The 18,682-nt window shown below is 55.1% G+C and overlaps 10 protein-coding genes across 10 annotated transcripts; 4 read left to right on the top strand and 6 right to left on the bottom strand.

The window, feature by feature from the left end:
• Window positions 1-421: 421 nt before the first annotated feature.
• LTR77_000389 (uncharacterized protein) lies at window positions 422-1,210 on the top strand (the record flags this gene model as incomplete). The annotated part of the gene is made up of 1 exon (XM_064797656.1): window positions 422-1,210. One exon carries the CDS (start codon window positions 422-424, stop codon window positions 1,208-1,210), a length of 789 nt encoding a protein of 262 aa, XP_064663890.1.
• A 659-nt stretch (window positions 1,211-1,869) lies between these two features.
• rps30a (40S ribosomal protein S30) lies at window positions 1,870-2,130 on the top strand (the record flags this gene model as incomplete). Its single annotated transcript, XM_064797655.1, has 2 exons — window positions 1,870-1,929; window positions 2,002-2,130. The coding sequence occupies 2 exons, from the start codon at window positions 1,870-1,872 to the stop codon at window positions 2,128-2,130; spliced, it is 189 nt and encodes a 62-aa protein (XP_064663889.1).
• A 583-nt stretch (window positions 2,131-2,713) lies between these two features.
• Window positions 2,714-7,540, bottom strand: LTR77_000387 (uncharacterized protein; the record flags this gene model as incomplete). Its single annotated transcript, XM_064797654.1, has 2 exons — window positions 2,714-2,742; window positions 2,794-7,540. 2 exons carry the CDS (start codon window positions 7,538-7,540, stop codon window positions 2,714-2,716), a joined length of 4,776 nt encoding a protein of 1,591 aa, XP_064663888.1.
• Window positions 7,541-8,300: 760 nt separating this feature from the next.
• LTR77_000386 (uncharacterized protein) lies at window positions 8,301-8,989 on the bottom strand (the record flags this gene model as incomplete). The annotated part of the gene is made up of 4 exons (XM_064797653.1): window positions 8,301-8,371; window positions 8,425-8,607; window positions 8,699-8,870; window positions 8,960-8,989. The coding sequence occupies 4 exons, from the start codon at window positions 8,987-8,989 to the stop codon at window positions 8,301-8,303; spliced, it is 456 nt and encodes a 151-aa protein (XP_064663887.1).
• Window positions 8,990-9,226: 237 nt separating this feature from the next.
• LTR77_000385 (uncharacterized protein) lies at window positions 9,227-11,000 on the bottom strand (the record flags this gene model as incomplete). The annotated part of the gene is made up of 5 exons (XM_064797652.1): window positions 9,227-9,930; window positions 9,986-10,209; window positions 10,262-10,808; window positions 10,862-10,901; window positions 10,959-11,000. The coding sequence occupies 5 exons, from the start codon at window positions 10,998-11,000 to the stop codon at window positions 9,227-9,229; spliced, it is 1,557 nt and encodes a 518-aa protein (XP_064663886.1).
• A 909-nt stretch (window positions 11,001-11,909) lies between these two features.
• LTR77_000384 (uncharacterized protein) lies at window positions 11,910-12,980 on the bottom strand (the record flags this gene model as incomplete). Its single annotated transcript, XM_064797651.1, has 2 exons — window positions 11,910-12,555; window positions 12,610-12,980. The coding sequence occupies 2 exons, from the start codon at window positions 12,978-12,980 to the stop codon at window positions 11,910-11,912; spliced, it is 1,017 nt and encodes a 338-aa protein (XP_064663885.1).
• Window positions 12,981-13,740: 760 nt separating this feature from the next.
• On the bottom strand, window positions 13,741-14,096 carry LTR77_000383 (uncharacterized protein; the record flags this gene model as incomplete). Its single annotated transcript, XM_064797650.1, has 2 exons — window positions 13,741-13,834; window positions 13,888-14,096. 2 exons carry the CDS (start codon window positions 14,094-14,096, stop codon window positions 13,741-13,743), a joined length of 303 nt encoding a protein of 100 aa, XP_064663884.1.
• Window positions 14,097-14,315: 219 nt separating this feature from the next.
• LTR77_000382 (uncharacterized protein) lies at window positions 14,316-14,648 on the top strand (the record flags this gene model as incomplete). The annotated part of the gene is made up of 2 exons (XM_064797649.1): window positions 14,316-14,435; window positions 14,487-14,648. 2 exons carry the CDS (start codon window positions 14,316-14,318, stop codon window positions 14,646-14,648), a joined length of 282 nt encoding a protein of 93 aa, XP_064663883.1.
• Window positions 14,649-14,775: 127 nt separating this feature from the next.
• On the bottom strand, window positions 14,776-16,088 carry LTR77_000381 (uncharacterized protein; the record flags this gene model as incomplete). Its single annotated transcript, XM_064797648.1, has 3 exons — window positions 14,776-15,083; window positions 15,140-15,756; window positions 15,814-16,088. The coding sequence occupies 3 exons, from the start codon at window positions 16,086-16,088 to the stop codon at window positions 14,776-14,778; spliced, it is 1,200 nt and encodes a 399-aa protein (XP_064663882.1).
• A 454-nt stretch (window positions 16,089-16,542) lies between these two features.
• On the top strand, window positions 16,543-17,229 carry ARC19 (Arp complex subunit; the record flags this gene model as incomplete). The annotated part of the gene is made up of 4 exons (XM_064797647.1): window positions 16,543-16,872; window positions 16,930-17,055; window positions 17,121-17,165; window positions 17,221-17,229. The coding sequence occupies 4 exons, from the start codon at window positions 16,543-16,545 to the stop codon at window positions 17,227-17,229; spliced, it is 510 nt and encodes a 169-aa protein (XP_064663881.1).
• Between the last annotated feature and the right edge of the window lie 1,453 nt (window positions 17,230-18,682).

Below are 18,682 nucleotides of genomic sequence, written 5' to 3'. Positions count from 1 at the left end.
AATCCAAGGCACCTGGCGAGATCAGTCCATAAACCACGAGTCAAGGCACTTTTGAGAAGCATCGAATTGGAAGCAGGTTGGCAAATGTATCTGGCGATATCCGAGCCAGGGCCGGAACGAGTTGTCGGTCTTGTGCGGATCTTGTTCCCTGAAGGCGACAGCATGTTCCTCGTATCTTACAGCGACCGCTCAAGATCGTCTCGTAACTGCAAGCGGAGGTGTCTTCATGTGGTGGGCGTTGAGAAAGAGAGACGACGGGATGAGAATGTCGTGAAGGCCGTCGCCCTTTTACACTAAACCTCATCAGGCCATCAGGCGTTTCGTTTTCGTCATCCGAGCTTCAAGATACATGGATTCAACAGAACGTTTCGTTGCGAATAGTAGTACGACACCAATCGCTACACTCCGTATTGTGTTAAAGATGCTATCTCTCCTCCTCCCCTTCCAGCTCCTCGCTCTCGTCGCAGCTTCCTCCATACCTCAGAGCGGCCCTCAATATGTCTTCTCCAACCCTCCAGTCGAGGACAATGACTACCATATCCCCACGGTCCATGAGTCCACAGTCATGGCGAGGAGGATAATGCGCCTCTCGACAATAGGCACACTCGTGACCTCGTTCCCAGAACATTCGTCCAACAGTGAGGAGCTGGGAACTCTGGAGAATAGACCAAAAGAAGTAGAAGGAAGCCCAATCGGCCTGATGGAATACTACAGCGACTGCGAGCCCGACACAGGGAACCCAACTGTGCTGGCCATCAATATTGCCACACCCTACAGGAACTTCAACGATGGCAGCGACATCAGTCTCGGCATCCGGTGGTGGCCCAAGACGACGAACCACTACTTCTCCTCGTCAGAAGACATACCCACACCGCATACACCTGCCGCACTGCCGCGCTTCTCGCTACACGGGCGGCTTGAACCCATCTCGAAGACCGATCTGGCGAGACATCTCGTACCTGCGTGCTTCTTGAAGGCGCATCCGGACTCCATCCTTTGGCAGCCGGGTAATGACATTCATACAAGTCAGTACATGCGGCTGGTGGTAGAGCACATCTACTGGTTCGGTGGCTTTGGGGACAGAGCGAGGATTGGCTGGCTGCCGGTTGAGGAGTGGCGGAATGTGACGATGGAGGAGCTTGAGGCCATTCGGCTGCCTGGAGAGGAGAAGAAGAAGGAAGGCGGAAAGTGGTGGCGCGATTGGCTTTGAAATGGCTGTGATACACCACATTGGAATCGACTGGATGCAAGTAGATGGCTTTGGAGCCCTACCCTTCGAGGAGACCTGCTGAGGTGATCTGGTCCCGCAACTTTGCGGCAGAGGAATTAGGTGCCAGGTCCGTTTGATAGTGCACATCGACCATCCAACGGCGACTCTTCGAAGTCGATGCGTGCCATGGACCCAGCTGTGACGAGTGCTTGTTAACGAGGACAGCGCCAGAGACCTAAAGCAATCATGTAGATGGATGCGATGATCTTGGTTGTATATAGAGCTATGTCAATCTGCAATACATATGCCTTCCCCAACTTTGCAAGATGCTTTATATCCAGTGTCATGTCCAACTCGATATTGGACTGAGCACGAGTATCCCGTTCTTCAACCTGGAATGCTAGACGGAGAATGGTCACGTGATCTGCTGCAGCAAAACTTGCCAAGCCCCCACCTTCTCTGGCTTCACCTCCAAAATCGACGACTCACCACACACGACACCATCCATCGACCTCCAGCCCATCAACAACCAAGTGAGTACACCGACATCCCTTCCGCATCGACCACGACCACCGCAAAGCCGCACAACCACTCCCAAGAACGACCGAGCTGACCGCGCCTCGCCACCAGACACCGACAAAACCCTTCAAACCGCAATCATGGGAAAAGTCCACGGCTCCCTCGCCCGTGCCGGCAAGGTCCGATCTCAGACACCAAAGGTGAGTGCAGGATCACTTCTCTAAACCTCCAGCGATGAAGGAGCGGTCGGGCTGATGGTGAACGCTGCGCAGGTCGAGCCACAAGAGAAGAAGAAGACGCCCAAGGGCCGCGCGAAGAAGCGCATCCAGTACACCCGCCGCTTCGTCAACGTCACCATGACCGGGGGCAAGAGGAAGATGAATCCGAACCCGACGTCGTAGAGGGGATGATGGAGTGACGATGGAGGAGTGAGAAGGAGGTGGATGTGCAGAAGCGGAAGGGCGGCAGCAGCAGCATGGCTGATGGCGTTTTACGGGTGGCTACGGGCATGATATCTCGAGAGCGATACAGTATGCGTGGATGAATGCCTGATGACCGGCATCTGCTGCTGGAGGACTTGCTTGAAGATGAGATGCGTCCAAAGTCTACAGCTACTGAAACTTCTTGTGCAAACTTGAGATGATTTCACCGATTCTGAGAGGTACGGGTTGATTGACACTTTGATTCGCATATGGACACTTGAGCGCGCGCCACAGTTCCAGCAAGCAATTCTCACGCCATCCGACTGGCGCTGGGCTCTCCGCATTGCTCAACACAGCGTTTGCTCAGTCTACCGCCATCCTGACTTCCGTGAATCTCCTTCGCCACAGCAAGCAAAGCAATATGTTCCCCAAGCCCGACACAACGTCTGCATTCTCGTACGGTTACACCAACCACCCCAGCTGTCACGCTCCACCTGAACCACCGTTCCCAACGCGCCGGCACTGTTCTCGTCAACCAGTGCTGCCAGCCCAACAAACCCTCCTAGCCGCTTGTCTGCACCGAAGTCGACGCTGTCGGGCCTGTCAGCGCATGCTCATCATCTCCACTCAGCCCGGTCTTACCGTCTCCAAATTCCCGCTTGAGCTCCTCCTCCGCCAACGGTCTCAACCCGTCCTTCGTCGTCGGAAGCTCCCCATCCCCGTCCTTCATGTCCCTCCGCCTTCCGGGGCCGATGTAGAGCAGTAGCTTCTGTCCTTTCGTACCGCCCTCCGAAGACGGCGTAGCGTCACCATTGGTCGACACTTCTTCGCTGGTGTCTGAACCTTGCTGGATGACGGTCAAGACGTGACGCTCCTCCTCGTCTTCTTCCTCAACGACTGCCTCAGATGGCCTTGGAACGCGCTTCTTGTTCTTCCAGGCTGGCTGCTTCGACTGCACAAGGTGCCCGTTGCTGCTATTCGCGAGCGCCCGAACTCGTGCTAAGGCGGAGGCGGCGGGCGATTTGCTTGCAGAAGGTGGTGTGTCCTGCGCAAGCGTGCTGTCCGAGACCTGCGAGGCGTCGTCTGTAGGGGTCATTGATGTCGCCTCATTGCTAACGAATCGAAACATTGTTGCCGTGGCTTCATCCGCCGGGCCTGAGACCTCGGGTTCCTTCGTGCTGCCTTGCGCACTGTCCGTGGCAGCAGTGTGCTGCGTCTTCTTTGGCTTCTTCTTCTTCTTCTTCTTGGACTTCGGTGAGTCGGTCTCTTGAGAATGGGCACTAGTGTGAGAGATCCCGAGGCCGACTTCAGCGCTGTCGTCCTGCGCATCACTGCCACCAACAAGGACGTAGTTGGCTGTGTTTGCTGTCGGACTGGAGAGCCTCGTAGGATCAGATGCTGCTTCAACCTCTTCCTCAGATTGACCCGTGCCACGAGCCTCCTCCTCGTCACCTCCAGTAGAGGCAGGCGGGACATCCTCAGACTGCCTTGTCTCGCTCCTTGGTGGGTGAGCCTGATCAGTCACATCTGTCAGCGAAGCGTTCGGCGCAGTGCTTTGAATGGATGTGACGTCTTGTGCTGGGGCTTGCGATTGCGCACCTCCACCGAAGAAGCTAGAGAAGATGTTGCCAATCTTGTTGCCCTTCCGCTTGCTGGGTGTCTCCTCAACCGAAGCATGCGCGCTACTTCCGGGAGCGTCTGTAGCCTTCGGCACTTTGATCTCATCCGACTTCGACGCTTTCGTGGCTTTTGTGGCTTTGGTAGGAACGGCAGGCTCAACTTTCTCCGCAGCACTCTGATTGCCATCTGCCACGGCTTTGGCAGTCTCTCTGGCCGGAAGAGCGGGCGTGCTGCTGCCGCTCACTGCACGGTCCGAAACGGCTTCGGTCACACCTGTTGAGTGCTGGCTGATGCTGCTAGGCTTGCCCTTGAGAGTGCCCTTCTTCGGAGCCTTCGGCTTCTTCTCCTTCTTCTTGCCGAACAGGCTGAGCGACTCCGTCTGAGCAGGACCTTTCGGCTTCTCAGCCTTCTTGTCTTGCGAAGAAACCCTCGAGATGTCAGTCCCTCCAGCGTCTGAGGAGGAGGCGTCGTGGCCCACAGCAGGGGTGTTCGGAGCTGTGAAAAAGGCTGGCGTGTTCGGACCAATCGTCGATCCTGACGTAGACTGCTTGTCCGACTTCTGCTGATCATCATGAGTAGCGCCAGCATCAGTCGAGATGGTGATGGTGGGCTTCGTAGGAGAAGAAGGTCTCGTGTTGACCTTAGTTGCGCTGGTAGCTTCGGAGCCAACCTTATCTCCTGCCGTCGGCTCCTCCTCTCCCTTTGCCTCATCGATGGTCTTCAACATACTCCCAGGTCCGCTGTCGCTTGTAGTCTCGGCGCTTGTCATGCCGACTGGGTGGTCTCGGGTGCCGAGAGCAACAGTAGCACCCGACTCAATTGGCGAAGGGCTGCTGGCAGGCTGGTCGCTGCCCTCAAGAGTCTTGTTTTCGTCGTGAGCTGTGCTGCTGTGAGGCAGCTGCGGCATCATGGTGCCGTCGTTGTTCAGGTGCTGTCCAGGCTTCTCTTCGGTGGCCTGCGTCGTTGTCTGCGTCTTGTCGTCTTCACGAAAAGTCTGTTCTTCGGGCGGGGGTCCTTGCGGCAGACGTGAATGTACAGTGGCAGCGCCTGAGATCAGCTGCTGCTTGTCACCTGAGGTGGGCAGAGCAGGTGCAGCAATATTCACCTTGTCCTCCTCCATCTGCGGCTTGTCTGCCTTCAGCTGCTCAACGCTGCCGGGGGACAGAGCGCCCTCCAAAGTCACTGGAATCGTCTGCGAGCCGTCGGCTGCTGTCTTGTGGCTTGCAGACTCCCACTGAGGATCCTGTGGAAGTTGCGGCGTCTCGTTTTCATCCATGCTGAGCGCATGCTCAGGCCGAGGCTGGACTCTGGGCTGCGTGACATTGGTCGAGTCGCTGTAGACATCTGATGCCTTTCCTGCTTGCTCTGCCGCGTGATCAGGCTTCACGTTCACCGATTCGCCACTCTTGGCACATGTGACAGCGTCACTGTCTGCCGCAGTCTCACTCTGAGCCTTGTGGTCGGCACTAGCGGCCACAGACTTCTTGAGGAGATTGTTGCTGCTCTTCTTTAGGCTGGCCGCCTTCTTGCTCTTCGACTTGTTCTTCTTCTTAGGCGTGTTCTCGCCAGAGGGACTCGGGGTGGTATCCCTCGAAGCTGTGCGGCTGGTCTGCTGCTCCGTGACGCTTCCAGGCGTGTACGAGTCTTCTTCTGCAAAAGTTTCGTCGATGCCGCGCTGTAAAATCCTCGGCGTAAATTGCTCCTCTGTGACTGTGATGGAGTCTTTGCGCTTGTCTGCGAAGGACGCTGAATGGTCCATCGACGCAGGCGGTTTGTCTTGCCAGTTGGGGCCGTAAAACTCTCGAGCGACTTCGACCTTGCACGGTATGCCACCCAGCCATGTCTCCGGCTTGTTGTAAAAGAAGTCGCGAGCTGCTTGGGACGTCGGGAAGATCAGAAACACGAACGGCTTTGCGTACTGTGTTCCTTGCCATGGCTTAGACTGGCTACGCGACACGGCGTCTACCTTGCCGTACTGGTTGAAGGCCTCCAGGAGTATGGGCTTTGGGATCTCCCCAGGGATGTCGAAGACTATCAACTTCTTAACAGTGGTGTCCTCAGGCAGAATCCAGTCTTGCCCACAGGTAGGTACTCCAGGATTGTTCCTAGACTTATGAGCTTGCATGCTGTCGCCAAGGGATGCCAGGCCTGGCGGTGGGCCCGGAAGGTCTTGCGGCCGACAGTCCATGACCTGGTAGTTGTGGTGCGTGGGCCCATAGAACTGGTTGAAGCTCCCACGGCCGCCGTGGTGATTCATCGGAGCTGGCTGAAAGTTGTCGGAAGCAGAGAATGCTCGATTGGGCGGCATGTTCTCACCCGTTGGCATCTGGCCAACTTGAGTCTGCGGACGATCGCTGCCACTGCGCCAGCTGTCGGACATTCCGCTCTGGCGCCGTGCTCTCTGTGAAGAGCCAGCTGCGTTGCCTCCTCTCTGGGCGAAGTTATCTCCTCGAGCTCCATATGGCACTGCATCCGTGGAACCGAAGCTGTTCCTTCCGCGGCTCCCTCGTCCGCGCATACTGTTGTAGCCGCGTCCGCGATTGCTGGCGCTGTTCCGACGGTCTTTACCGCGATCACCGGAGCCGTTCTCAAAACCACGGGTGCCATTGTTGCCATGTGCATAGCCGCCAGACACTACAGCGCCGCCGGGTACGCCGGACGCGTTTGTGTTGTAGAAGAAGGTCTGCTGACCAGGCGTGTACGCGTTCATTGGCGGCATAGTCTGGTGGACTGGAGCAGCCGTTGGGTCGTACAATGGCATCTGCGGCTGTGGTTGGTGCTGCGAAGAAGCACTCTGATATTGCTGTTGCATCGCATTTAGCTGCTGTCCTTGTGGTATCGCAGGCATGAACTCCGATGGGCCGGCTCGATATCCCTGGGGTGGCATCGGTTGTGGACCGTCCATGGGCACGTGGTGTGAGTAGGTGGTGTGGTCGTCCGAAGGATTGCGTGAGCGGGTGTCGTAGTGGCCGCTGCGACCATTGAATCGGCTGTTGTTGGCATAGCCTCCCTGCCTGGGAAGACGGGTGGGCATACCATGGCTATTAGAATGCTCTCCACTGACGTCTCGGGATCGGTCCGGCAACGTGACGATGGGTGATGCGGACGGCTGAGACGACACAATGGCTGGCTGCTTGGTGCTGATGCGTGCATTCGAGGCTTGCTCGTTGTTCGCCTCCTTGGCCTGGGCAGCTCGCTCCAGTTGGCAACGCAGCGTATCGTGAATGTTCTGAGTGACGTTCCGAGAGACATCAAGGATGTTGATGTCCTTGTTCACCTCTTGCTGTGCCAGATACACGCGGGCGGTCTCCTGGATGCGAGGGACCACGACCGTGAGGAATTCGTTGCCGTACATGCGCATCTCATGTGCCTCGAAGAAGGTGGACGGCGCGGCACCGTCGGCAAACAGGAACTGCCTCATCGATAGGTCGTTCAGCAGGCCAAAGTTGGCGGGCTGCTGCCAGAACCATTGCTCGACAGCCGGCACGCGCGTCTCGAGGTTGTAGATGGCGACGGTGTAAAAGACCTGCTTCAGGAATCTGTAGCCTTTGCCTTCACCGTGAGCGCCACCTTGCATGTAGATCTCGTCTGGGCTGAAGTGGGTGTTCAAGAAGGCCTCTTCTTCCTGGCGAGTGGCGTTCTGCGGGAATTGCCATGGGAAAACGGCACCCCATTTCAAGGGCTCGACACGGTAGAGGTTGGTGGCGTAGGGTTCGACGTCTGCGTAGCGGTTGCTCGATACTATCACACCGGGACAGGCGTCGGCCATATTGGCTGTTGGCGGCTCAGCGTGAGTCCGGGTGGCGGTGGTCAGTCCGGGCGTGTCGAGTGTACTCAGATGCAGTCGTTGGTGTGATCGGTGTGTGAGACACTGGCAGCAAATGTTTTGGTGTTTGCGTGATAGAGTCTGTTGATGAGCGGAGATGTTTTGTGATGGAAGGAAGATGGAGATGGAGGTGCAGCCGCTGGTGTTTTTGGCAGTGCCGAAGGTGTGAAGCTGAAGAGGCAGGAGCGTATCGTTTCTCCTGCGTGTTTTGACCTTCCTTCAATCGCGACGACGTCACTTCATCAAAGGATCGAAAAAGGCAGGAGCCAATGGCAAGGGTCCATGCTCTTCACGTGAGCAGCAGCAAGAAACATGTGACGCTTGCGATATGAGAGGCAACGACATCCTTACATTTGCATACGAAGCATTGATGGGCGGTAACGTGCAAACACTCCTCCTTCACCGCCACCATGTAGCCATCGCCGCAAAAGGCCCGCGCGTCGTTTCTGTGAGTATCCGAGACAATGCCATTGAGAGACATCCTCTTACTTTGTCCTCCATGCCGCCTCCCGTGCAGCCCAAACAGCGGGCAGACCGTGCTGACCTTCGGACGAACAGCGCAGATACATGTAGCTGCTGAGCAAAATGAATCAGGCTAAACACCTACCGGTAGTGGTTACATTGCTTATTGCACATCTCGTTGAGGCAACCCTGGCCTCGTGTCCATCACGCAAATCGACCAACAATCATCTGATGCCCATTTTCAAACTTTGCCCGTCTCCTTTGGTAGGCTCCGAATCAAGTCCATGATCTCGCTTTCGTTGTCCCCCGTCACTGTTAAGCCATCAGTCCGTGTTCAGTCACTCCCCATTGCGAAGTCCACATACCAGCCCGCCCATTGTTCCAGTCCACCACCACCGGTCGTACAAACGACATTTCGCTCGCCTTGAACTTCCTCAGTGCGTCGCTGCTCCCAGTCGCCTCGTTGATCACTGTCCCAGCCTTCGATGGGCCCAGATAGTCAAGTATGCTGCTCAGTTGGTCGCTTGTTGGTGGCCCTTCTTGTACGTCTGCATCTACGAATCAGCCGGTGTTGCTTCGCACTCGCTCCAAATGCTCTCGTGCTCCCATCCCGTGTTGTCATCCACTGCTCTCACGTACCCAAGTCAAAGTCTGTCCGCTCGAGCTTGCTCTGCTTCTTGTGGTCGGCCGCTTGGTCTTCTGTCGCATGGGAATGAGCAGTGGCGGCTGCTTGCTTGAGCATGGTATGGACGCGGATCGAGGCAGGATTCTTGGGGGCGTGAAAGAGGGTGATCACATCTTTGACCCCCGTCTGCTGTCTTGTCAGTTGACGAGCTGTGGTGATTGCCGAATACGAAGTCGACGGTCGAAATGCATTATCGATTGCGGCATGCGGCGTACCTCCTTGAACAGATTCTTGAAGACGTTCATCTTCGCGTCGTTCGTCTCCTGAATTGTTTGGACTGTCGCGACAGACGGATGAAGTCCTCAAGCTCGGAGAACGAAGCTTGGAAGCTCGAGCGCCGAGGTCGTCTACTGCCTCTTTGGGAAGTGATCTGCGATAAGAGAAACAAGGAAGGCAGGCTTGACTACATTAAAGACCACCTGCAGTTGAGGCAGAGATTGGGCCTCAGGAAAATGTCTACTATATAAAAAGCCTCCCAACGACTACCCAACTTGATCATGCACTCTTCGCAACAACGGCTGCGTCTCCCCGTTCGCTCCATCCGGCTTTGGGTACGGCAGGTACTTGAACTTCCCTTCATCAACCTTGTTCACATTCCAACTCTTCTCCTCCTTCGCACTCTCAAAGAACTCTTGGTTCTCTTCAAAGCTCCGCCCGCCGCTCTCGGGGCAGTAGAGGTACGTCCAGGTGCCAGCAAACGTGTTGGTTATGGCGAAGACCAGGAAGATCCAGTATTTCAGATTGTTGAACATGATGGGCGTGAGAAGAGTGACGGCAAAGTTTGCCAGGCCCCAGATGATGACGCTGACGGCGGTGCCTTGTGCTCGGGCTGTGGTGGGGAAGATCTCAGTTGGGATGAGCCAGATCGTGGCGAGCCAGCCGATGCCGAAGGCTCCAGTAGCGACGTAGAGGACCACGATGCCGGGGATGGCAACAGCTTGAAGTGGAATGCCTAGCTCGCTCTTGTTGGAAGCCAAGCCGGCAAAGAGGGCGAGCAGGAAAAAGCTGATGGACAGCACGCCAGAGCCACCGAGCAAGACAGATCGGCGACCGACAGCATCGACCAACAGCCAGGCAAAGGTCATGAGGATGAAGTAGGAGATGTAGTTTCCCTGTGTCAGATATTCAGACTCCCGAGTGGGATAGCCCAGCAGCTCGAAGATCTGAGGGCCGTAGACAGACACGGCTGCGGTTATGGTCAGCTTCTGGACCTTCCATGTAAACGCACACTGAGTACGTACCTCCGTAGCCCGTCAATGCTTGGTTGATCTGTCCCATTATAGTAATTACGGTAGGGTGAAACTGTGGGTGGCCAGGAGTGAACATGTCCGTGTAGGAAACTTGCTCATCTCTCTCCTTGCTGGCAGCCTCGGCCATTTCGTCGTATTTCTTCTTCCCCTCGTCTTCCCCCTCGATATTGTACAGGGCTTGCTGTGCCTCGTCGTACTTGTCGTGGAAGACGAACCTACACCAATTATCAGCCAGGCCGTTTGAAGTTAGGTGTGGAGCCTGCATACCAGCGAGGACTCTCCGGCAAGCGTTCGATGACAGCCAGTAGTCCAACAGGGTAGATCTGCATCGCGATGATGGGGATTCTCCAAGCCCACTGATTGGACTTGCCCAAGGCTACGGTCACACCCAGATTGATGGCAAAAGCCATGTTCAAACCGAAGATGTTGCTCTGGAACTCCTGTGCCATTGCCTTGCCACGAGCATGATCGGAGCTGAGCTCTGAGCTATAGACTGGAACAACGCTGTCGACACCACCAACACCAAGGCCCATGATGATTCGTCCAAGATACATGACCACGAGGGCTCCTCGAGTATAGCCGAGACCGGACACGAACATCAAGAGGTTGCCCAAACTCGTGACTGCTAGGGAGCCGAAGAGACCAGGTCTTCGGCCATACTTGTCGGCCAGCCAGCTGAAGAAGACCGCTCCAACAGCACAGCCGAGATAGTAGACCGAGACGATGACACCGACTTGAGCATCATCTTCCGCTATTCCCATGGTGCGAAGGTAGTCCTGATTGGTGTTGATCAGGGACATCATTCCTTGGTCGTCTAGAGTAGCGGTGAGCTTCAATATCATTCTGAATGGTGTTGGTAGAACGTACAGCCATAGAGGGCTATTGCCGTGCTCGAGAAGAGCACGACCTATTGTCATACCGTCAGCGGAGTTCTCTAAGGATGTTTGTTACAAGGCGGTCGCACCTGGGCCTTCTTGTCATAGTAGAAGCTCTTGAGCCAATCCATTTGTCTAGAGCAAAGAAGTCCGATATAGGCTTCAATACAACGATGGACGAGATGAGGTTGTAGATTCAGATTGCGTGAGCTGAACGCACGAGTCTACCGTCTGTGAAACAGAACGAGAACAAAATTCATTATTGCTCTGCAGGACTGCAGAAAAAGAGAAGAGGAAGGCCGAGCAGGCCCACAGATCTGGTTGTGCTGCCGGCAATACAAAATTTCCCACGATGCAGGTCATGTGGCTGAGAGTCCAGTCGATCGCGCAGGCCGAGCACAGGTGAGCGTCATCATACATGTAGACTAAGCCCCACCCCGTCCTTGCTTGCTTCTCCAAGCTAAGAACCTCTGCAATCTAGAACGGCACCGGCAAGTAACTTTTGACCTCACCTTCTACATTCGGGAAATACCGGTCCTTATCGCAGCAGCAGCTTTCGCGATGTCGTCGTGGTTGCCATGGAACTGGTGGGACAAGGGACCAGTCAAGCCAATGCGGCCGACGGATGCTATGCACCAACAATGCGTTCGAGCGAGGTTCGATCATTATCTGGAGCATACAGAACCACCGGCATCCTTTCGAGCGCAGGAAGTGGCGCAGGAGCTGTCCTACAATGAGCTCTTGACGCTAGGGTACGATAAGTGGCAGCACGCCATGCCGGCAATCATCGAGCTGGCCTTCGAACTGCGGGCAATGGGTTTCTGCGATCTTATCAAGGGAGGGAAAGTGTTGGGGGAGGATGTCACGCCGTACGACATCGAAGGTGGCATGCGGATTAGACGGAGGGATGATTGATATCTGCACCTTTTCGAGCTGTCGTTCCACCAAACAAGCGGTGTATCTCGAATGGCTCGCTCATGTACACCCCTGCTGCTCTATCTCCAAGAACCGGCCCCTTCCGCTCGTCTCTGGGAACCCTTTCAACCAACATCATCACTCTGCCTCCGCTTCTTCCTCTTCTGTGTCGATTCTCGCCAGACTCCCGGGAATTCCGTCGAATCTTCGCCGCCGGGATAGATGTAGTACTCTGCATCCCGCCACGTCGTACTGTTATTCCGTACCCGGGGTGGCAGAGGCAGGACCATCCACTTCATGTCACCGAGCCAGAGCAAGCATGCACGCCTGGCGTTGAAACAAGCGCGACAAGCTTCCCGACGCGGCAACTCATTGGTCCATGGTGCTTGTGACTTGTGACCCTCGAGATACTTCCAGGCGCAGCACGTCGACTCGAACGGGCCTGGATGCTGTTTCTGTTCAAGCTGATCCATCGTGGAGCGGATGGACTTTATCACAGTTGGAGCCACGCTGCTTATGCCACCACATCTATCTTCGCGATTGTCCAAAACGCGGATGAGCGGCGCAAAAACAAACGCGCTGTAGTCTACCCTGGTAGGCGGAGGAGGAGCTTGACGGACGAGAGGGCGGGGTGCTTGCAGTCGCTCCATTGCAACTGGCGGTGATGGTGCAGGTGCAGGTCTGCCGTCGTAGAATCGTCGGCCTGGTCCAACATCGTCGAATGGTGGATTACACGAATGAAGGCTCTCTTGGCTGAGGTTCTTCCGATCGCTGTTCATGATTAATACTTTGTAACGGTCGTCAATGCGGGACAAAGACACTTACATGTAACTTTCCTGTTCCTGCTGCTCATGCTTATTCTGCATCTCCTCCTCTGCCGTACGATACGCGCCATATCCGTCGTCCCCGTCGTCGACCTCCTCCACCACTGCCTCCTCATCTTCCTCCACCTCCTCCTCATCGTCTCGATCGAGGAGGTCTCTTAGCGCCGTTTCCAGCTCCTTGGATCGACGCTTCGATTTCTCGAATTCCTCCCGCAGCCAGTCATTCTCACGATCCTTCTCCTGCAAGAGGTCGTAGTATTCGCGCCACATCTTGTTCTTCGACTCGACCAGTTCGTCCTTCTCGCGGACCAGTCGGTCCTTCTCTGCGAGTAGGTCCAGAACAACCTCTATTGGAGGTGAGCGGCGGGACATGTCGACAAGGGTGAAATGGGGCGAGCAGAAGAAGAAGGGTGGTTCGCAGAGCTATACGGATGTATGCTTTACAGAGATATAATGGTTGTCGTTGATGCCAGGTTGAGAAAGGGCGGAAGCCTTTAAGTACTGCTGTGGTGCTGTGGGAAGTGTCGGTAGGCCAGAGGCTTCCGCGCAAAGAATGCGCCAGGTCACGTGGGAAGCAAGTGGAAGGTGAATGCCTGGAGTTGAGCGCCAGCAAGAGTGCGCCAGAATCGTCGTCGCTTGAGTGTGGGTATCGTGGGTTTGCCTTAATAATCTAGTAACTTCGTCTGTCTGTCGTAAAGAAGAGATCTGGATGCCGAATATTCCTATTATGGGCTGCTGGTCGGCGGCCTTCTGGAAGCCTGAGTGTCCGCCAAGAGGCTCGATGTTTTGGAAGCAAAGTGTCGCAGGCGCGGTGTGCTGCATCAATGATGATTGGCTTGATGATTTGGGAAGAATTTGTTCGCGCGTTCGTCCTTCGGCCGGGGCGAGAAGAGAGGTGTCAGAATGCTCAGATGTCGTCTTGGGACTGTTCACGCGCGGGCACTGAGGTTTTCTGGAAGTCCACTGCGAGGCGTGGTGTCGTGGAAGAAGAGTGTAGCAAGCACGATGGGCTGCATCAAGGACGACCGGGCCGAAGATGTCGGAAGTATTGTTTGCACGTTCAGAGCTGCATATCGTGTCGTGATGAGTCGTCGGCTCCGAAGCAATCTGCGGCGATCAAGCATGTCGCTCATCACTTCTCGCCCTGCTTCCCACTAGAGTTTGCTCCCACTGCGTCGTTTCCGCTCACTGTCTCCTCCCCTAGGACTTTCGACGCTGCCATGAACCTAAGAAGGAAGATGAGCAAACATGTCATTCGGAGGGGAGTGACTGGCCTTACATTCCACCGCAATAACCTCCGAGACCTCGCATACCCTCCGCTTGTACAGCAGTCATCCGCAGCAAGTTCTCGAGGTCGGACATATGGGCTGTGAGCTGGGCCAGTTGTGCGTGGAGGTGGGACAGTTGCCGGGCTTTGGTTGCTGAGGTCGGAACGGTCGACAGCCGGGTGTGGGTGGCACTGGGTGTTCGTGACGTTGAGCCTGACATGTTGGTCAAGATGGAGGGCGATGGTCCGTTTGAAAAGACTTGAGAGGTTGTAGAACGCGTCAAAGTGAGAATGAAGATGAAGATGGCAACGCGTGTTGTTGCTTCCAAGACATCATCCTTCCCGAATCGGCCAAAACAGCTAAAATAGCCGAGCCCATACGCTTTTCACATCCTCGCGCCCTCGATGAGACTCCATCTCCTTTATCAATACAAGACACAATGTCATCGATGACGCCCCAATCATTGCGACGGTACACATTGACCGCGTCCGTGACGGCCATTACCGTGACCGGCGCTCTGTACGGCGCAGGCTTGAAGACGCGGCAGGAACACAAACAGGTAGGGTACTCCTTAACCAAATACTGAACGATTACTGAAGTGGCGAGGCAGGAGAAGAGCGCTGCTCTCGAAGCATCACCGGCAGAGAAGCTCGAACATCTGGAAGTCTCAAAGACCAAGCTTCTACGGCAACGAGCAGAGCTACAGAGCAAGATCGACAGACTTGCCGTAAAGACGAAAGAAACTCCTCAAGGCCCACTGTCTCAGACTTAACACGGCTACTCCAGCTCTCGCGCCGCTCGGGGCGGCTGCAACTCTTGCAAGATGTCCGTCTCCAGCGCACTTCGAAGACAAGCCAAGACTGTGGGACTCGCTGAGTGCCCTGAGCCGGCTGCTCTCATCAGGGATACCCATAACTAAGTGTCTCAGACGTTATCTCTTCCTCCTCAAACCAGTGTGGCCATCCTCTATCCTCATCGGGGTGAGCATCAGCACCTAGGTGGAGATATCGCATCTCGATGCAGTCGAGAACTACAAGCCGCGATGCATGCGCGGGGGCGTTCGAGATGCGGAACATCTCAAGACCCTTCGATCTGATGTGCTGCGGCGATCCGTTCCACTGCTCTGCTTCACCATGGCCGCCAGCCGTATGAGCCTCGCAGAGCGCTCGGATATATCCTCGCGCGGCACTTGTCACTCCGTCGTGCACTGGACGTCATACAAATCAGCAACGACAACCGCAGGCATATGCGCAGCTCACTTACATCCACCACCGAAGCCTGGCCATTCAACGACTGGCGTGCAAGCTCTTGAGATGCGGTTCCTGGTGACGTTGGGATATGGCTGATTGAGCTTCAACACAAGGCTCTTGAGCCGGATGTCCTCCTTCTCCACGGTTTTCGGCAGCTCAAAGATGCACGGGCAGATTAGCGCGAGACGCAAGCGAACGCATTCGACGAGATGAAGGATTCTGGCCACATCCTCGCAGACGTGTGCACAGTCAGTTTCGTCGTAGTCCAGACCAGAAGCCAGGTCCAGTGTCAATCTCTTCAGTCTCTGCGCCACCGGGAGGCTGCCGATGAGCCTTCCCGCCAACGATGAGGAAAGGAATGGGTACTTGGGAGACCAAGGATCATCCCAGTCGATGAGTGCTTCGAAGCTGAGAGAGTCTAATGTCTCGCAGCGGCGCAAGTCTTCGGAAAGCTTCTCGATCGCTGGTGCCAAAGACGTGCGATGCCACTCAGACAGGGGGTGACGACGATTGTTGATGACGGCTTCGGGAGGCTCGTTGAGTAGATCTGGCAGATCGATCTGATCCTGCCAGCGCAGTGTCTGTGGCCAGACAGGCCTCTCAAATACCTGCTTGGTTTTGTCATCCCACCTGTGTCGGTGGAGCGTTAGCTGATACGTCGAAGTCTTGATGTGCGGCTTGACGTACCAGTACCCGAGTAGTCTCACGTTGACTTCACGCGCGTTCTTGTGCATCAGCAAGCGTTGCTTGTACGACTTCTGCTGGTCCTTCAGACGCTCAACGTCGCAGCCATGGATTCTAATGCTCGATATCTCAAGCCCGGAATGAAAGACGGAGATGGCTACATCGTACCACCTGCGGCAAAGCAACAAGTTGTCCACGTTGCGGCGGAGATTCCGTCCACCAACTTCTTCAAGGATCAGCTCGAGGATCTCCACTGGAAGGTCGGTGAGAAGGGCCATGACGATGGTCGTACGTGGTAATGGCTGAGTAGGTGGCTATAGAACAAGGACGGAATTATGTGGTGGATTCAGGTAGTCAAGATATGGCCTTTTATGCTGTGGAAGCGTGGATCGTCGTATTTGAACATGTCACACTGGATTTCAAATCCTTGACAAAGTTGCTTCCCTCTTGTTTCAGCCTGATGCCTTCTGGAGAGTGTGTCCGCGTAGGTGAAGTACGCAAGCCATACAAGTGTATGTGATTGATCAGGCATCACCATTGTGGATTCAGGCCAGCTCTTGGCACGACTTGCGACGACATCCGTTGTTTGAGGCAGTCGTTATTGGTTACTCTGACTGCACCTCTTCTACTGTTGCACTACCATCACACACCGGACCTCCTACTCGGGTCAGAAAGATCAACGACATCAGCCCGATGAAGTGACAACAGTGCTGCACCCAACAACGACCGACCATGTCTCAATCTCTCCGACCATACCTCTCGTGTGTGCGATCGACGCTCACGGCCGCTCTATCTCTCTCCAACTTCGCCTCGCAGGCCTCAGAAAGACACAACGTCCCAGAGATCGAGGCTGCATCTTCCCCAGAAGTCCTGCTCAACCCTCTCACCGTATCACGAAATCAAGAAGAGCGAGTGCTGGTGGAGCCTTCAATCAACAGCGTGCGGGTCAGCATTCGGATAAAACAGGCAGATGAGATTGAGCATATTCTTGTGCACAAGTTCACGCGGTTCTTGACACAACGAGCGGAGGCGTTCTTCATACTGCGGCGGAAGGCGATGCCGGTAGGTCCACTTAGGACGCGTGAGGATGGCGTGGACATTGCTGACCGTCATGAATAGGGCTACGATATCTCATTTCTGATCACGAACTACCACACGGAGGAGATGCTGAAGCACAAGCTCGTGGACTTTATCATACAGTTCATGGAGGAGGTGGACAAGGAGATATCGGAGATGAAGCTTTTCGTACGTACTGGGCGGCACACTGGAGCTCTGAGGACACGTTTCCAGACGAAGCTGACCATCTCTAGCTGAACGCGAGGGCACGATTTGTTGCAGAAAGCTTCTTGACACCCGTGAGTCTCTACTCTCCAGGTATTGTGTAGTGACTTGCTAACGCTGCTCTGATAGTTCGACTAAGCGGTATGACTTCTCGCCATCACGCGGAGACAAAATCAAGATGTCATGATTGCAACGATTCGTACGGCAGAGAAGACCATTTCCAGCGAAGGATATATTGGAAATGCTCTCAGCAGGGCGCACTTCTCAAAAGTAAGGAGGTCAAGTAGAGCCACCTTCATCCCAATCAAAGAGCCACAGGTCTGTCCAAGCCATCGTGTCTCTCTTCTCTCGTCTGTTCAGCCTTCCCCTTGTCGTTTGCTATCCTCAGCCATGCACTCGTCAGGGGGGTCACATTTGGGTACTCACATTTTCTGCGGCTACCACGGAACGAGTTGAAATGCCAGGCCAGGTTCTGAGACTGAGATCAACGCTTGTCGGACGCCTTACTGTCGACCTGTGGGGCAATATCTTCGCTAATGGATCTCCATGGTCACTGGAGCAGCAATGTCCTGGTGCTGTCCCTTCCCTGTCCGCACGAGCTCTTCTCGTCTTACTCTTGTCATGGGGATATGGCCACCGCCGCATGTCGCTGGATCAATTGCTTTCTATAGTTGTTGCCGCACTCCCTTGTGAATTCTCCCGGCGGGATTGACCACACGCCTGGCTTAGCAGAGGATTACACTTTTGTTCCTCTTGGGCCGGCATCGCTCAGCTCATCCCGTGGCTTTTATCCTGCAGGTTTCATGCTCATACTGTCGAAGACTGGCTGCTCACTCCCATGAGGATAGCTGCATTCTCGCTGGAAAGACATCGTCATCCGCTGGCAACTGCTGAGAGGGAGCAGCTACTCATCGCTGGCCGGACAGATCCCTGGCTCTTTGCTCAGCGTGGTAGCGCCTTTGATACTGTCTCTGGTCGTCCCTATGTCAACCGCGACCGGGTAAGAGCGTCCAAGCGCCATTTTCGAAGATCGGCCGCAGTAAGAGGAGCTCGCATGTGATCAGAGGCTTCAATCCTGCCCGCACTGCCTTCCCTATTCGTCAAGATGCTTGAACTAGGACCCAATCCTGCTTAGCCTCTCCCACCAGCAATATATAAACTGTTTGCGCACCGCAATTTCTTCCTCTTCAAAACATCGACCTGTCTGCAGTCGAAGTTTCACAACCATTGTCCGTTGCCAGCCAACGGCCTCACTTACCTCGCGCGCACTACCAGACGATAGATAGCTAATACCGCTATCAAAACTAGACTCTCCGCCGGCGCCACTCCTCGAAACCGCAGAACTTCACGTTCACAACCACCATTCGCACCGCACAAAGCTTTTCCACGCAGAAAGCCCCACTTCCAGCGCTTCAGCAAGGTATGGCCCCTTTCTTCACAGAATATTCAAAGGCATCCCGTTTTCGACCCCATTCTCACCCCGCCAATGTCACCTTCGGATGGATCACATGAAAGCCGCCAAGACTTGGCTCCTTCCTTTTCCACTTCACCCTCGAATTTGGCCCCACCTCATCACGCATGACACAACATG

Source organism: Saxophila tyrrhenica, assembly GCF_035928015.1.
Source record: "Saxophila tyrrhenica strain CCFEE 5935 chromosome Unknown scaffold_1, whole genome shotgun sequence".
In the NCBI taxonomy this organism is placed as follows: domain Eukaryota; kingdom Fungi; phylum Ascomycota; class Dothideomycetes; order Mycosphaerellales; family Extremaceae; genus Saxophila; species Saxophila tyrrhenica.
The sequence above is the reverse complement of the archived record's forward strand: the minus strand, read 5'-3'. Positions and strand labels throughout refer to the sequence as shown.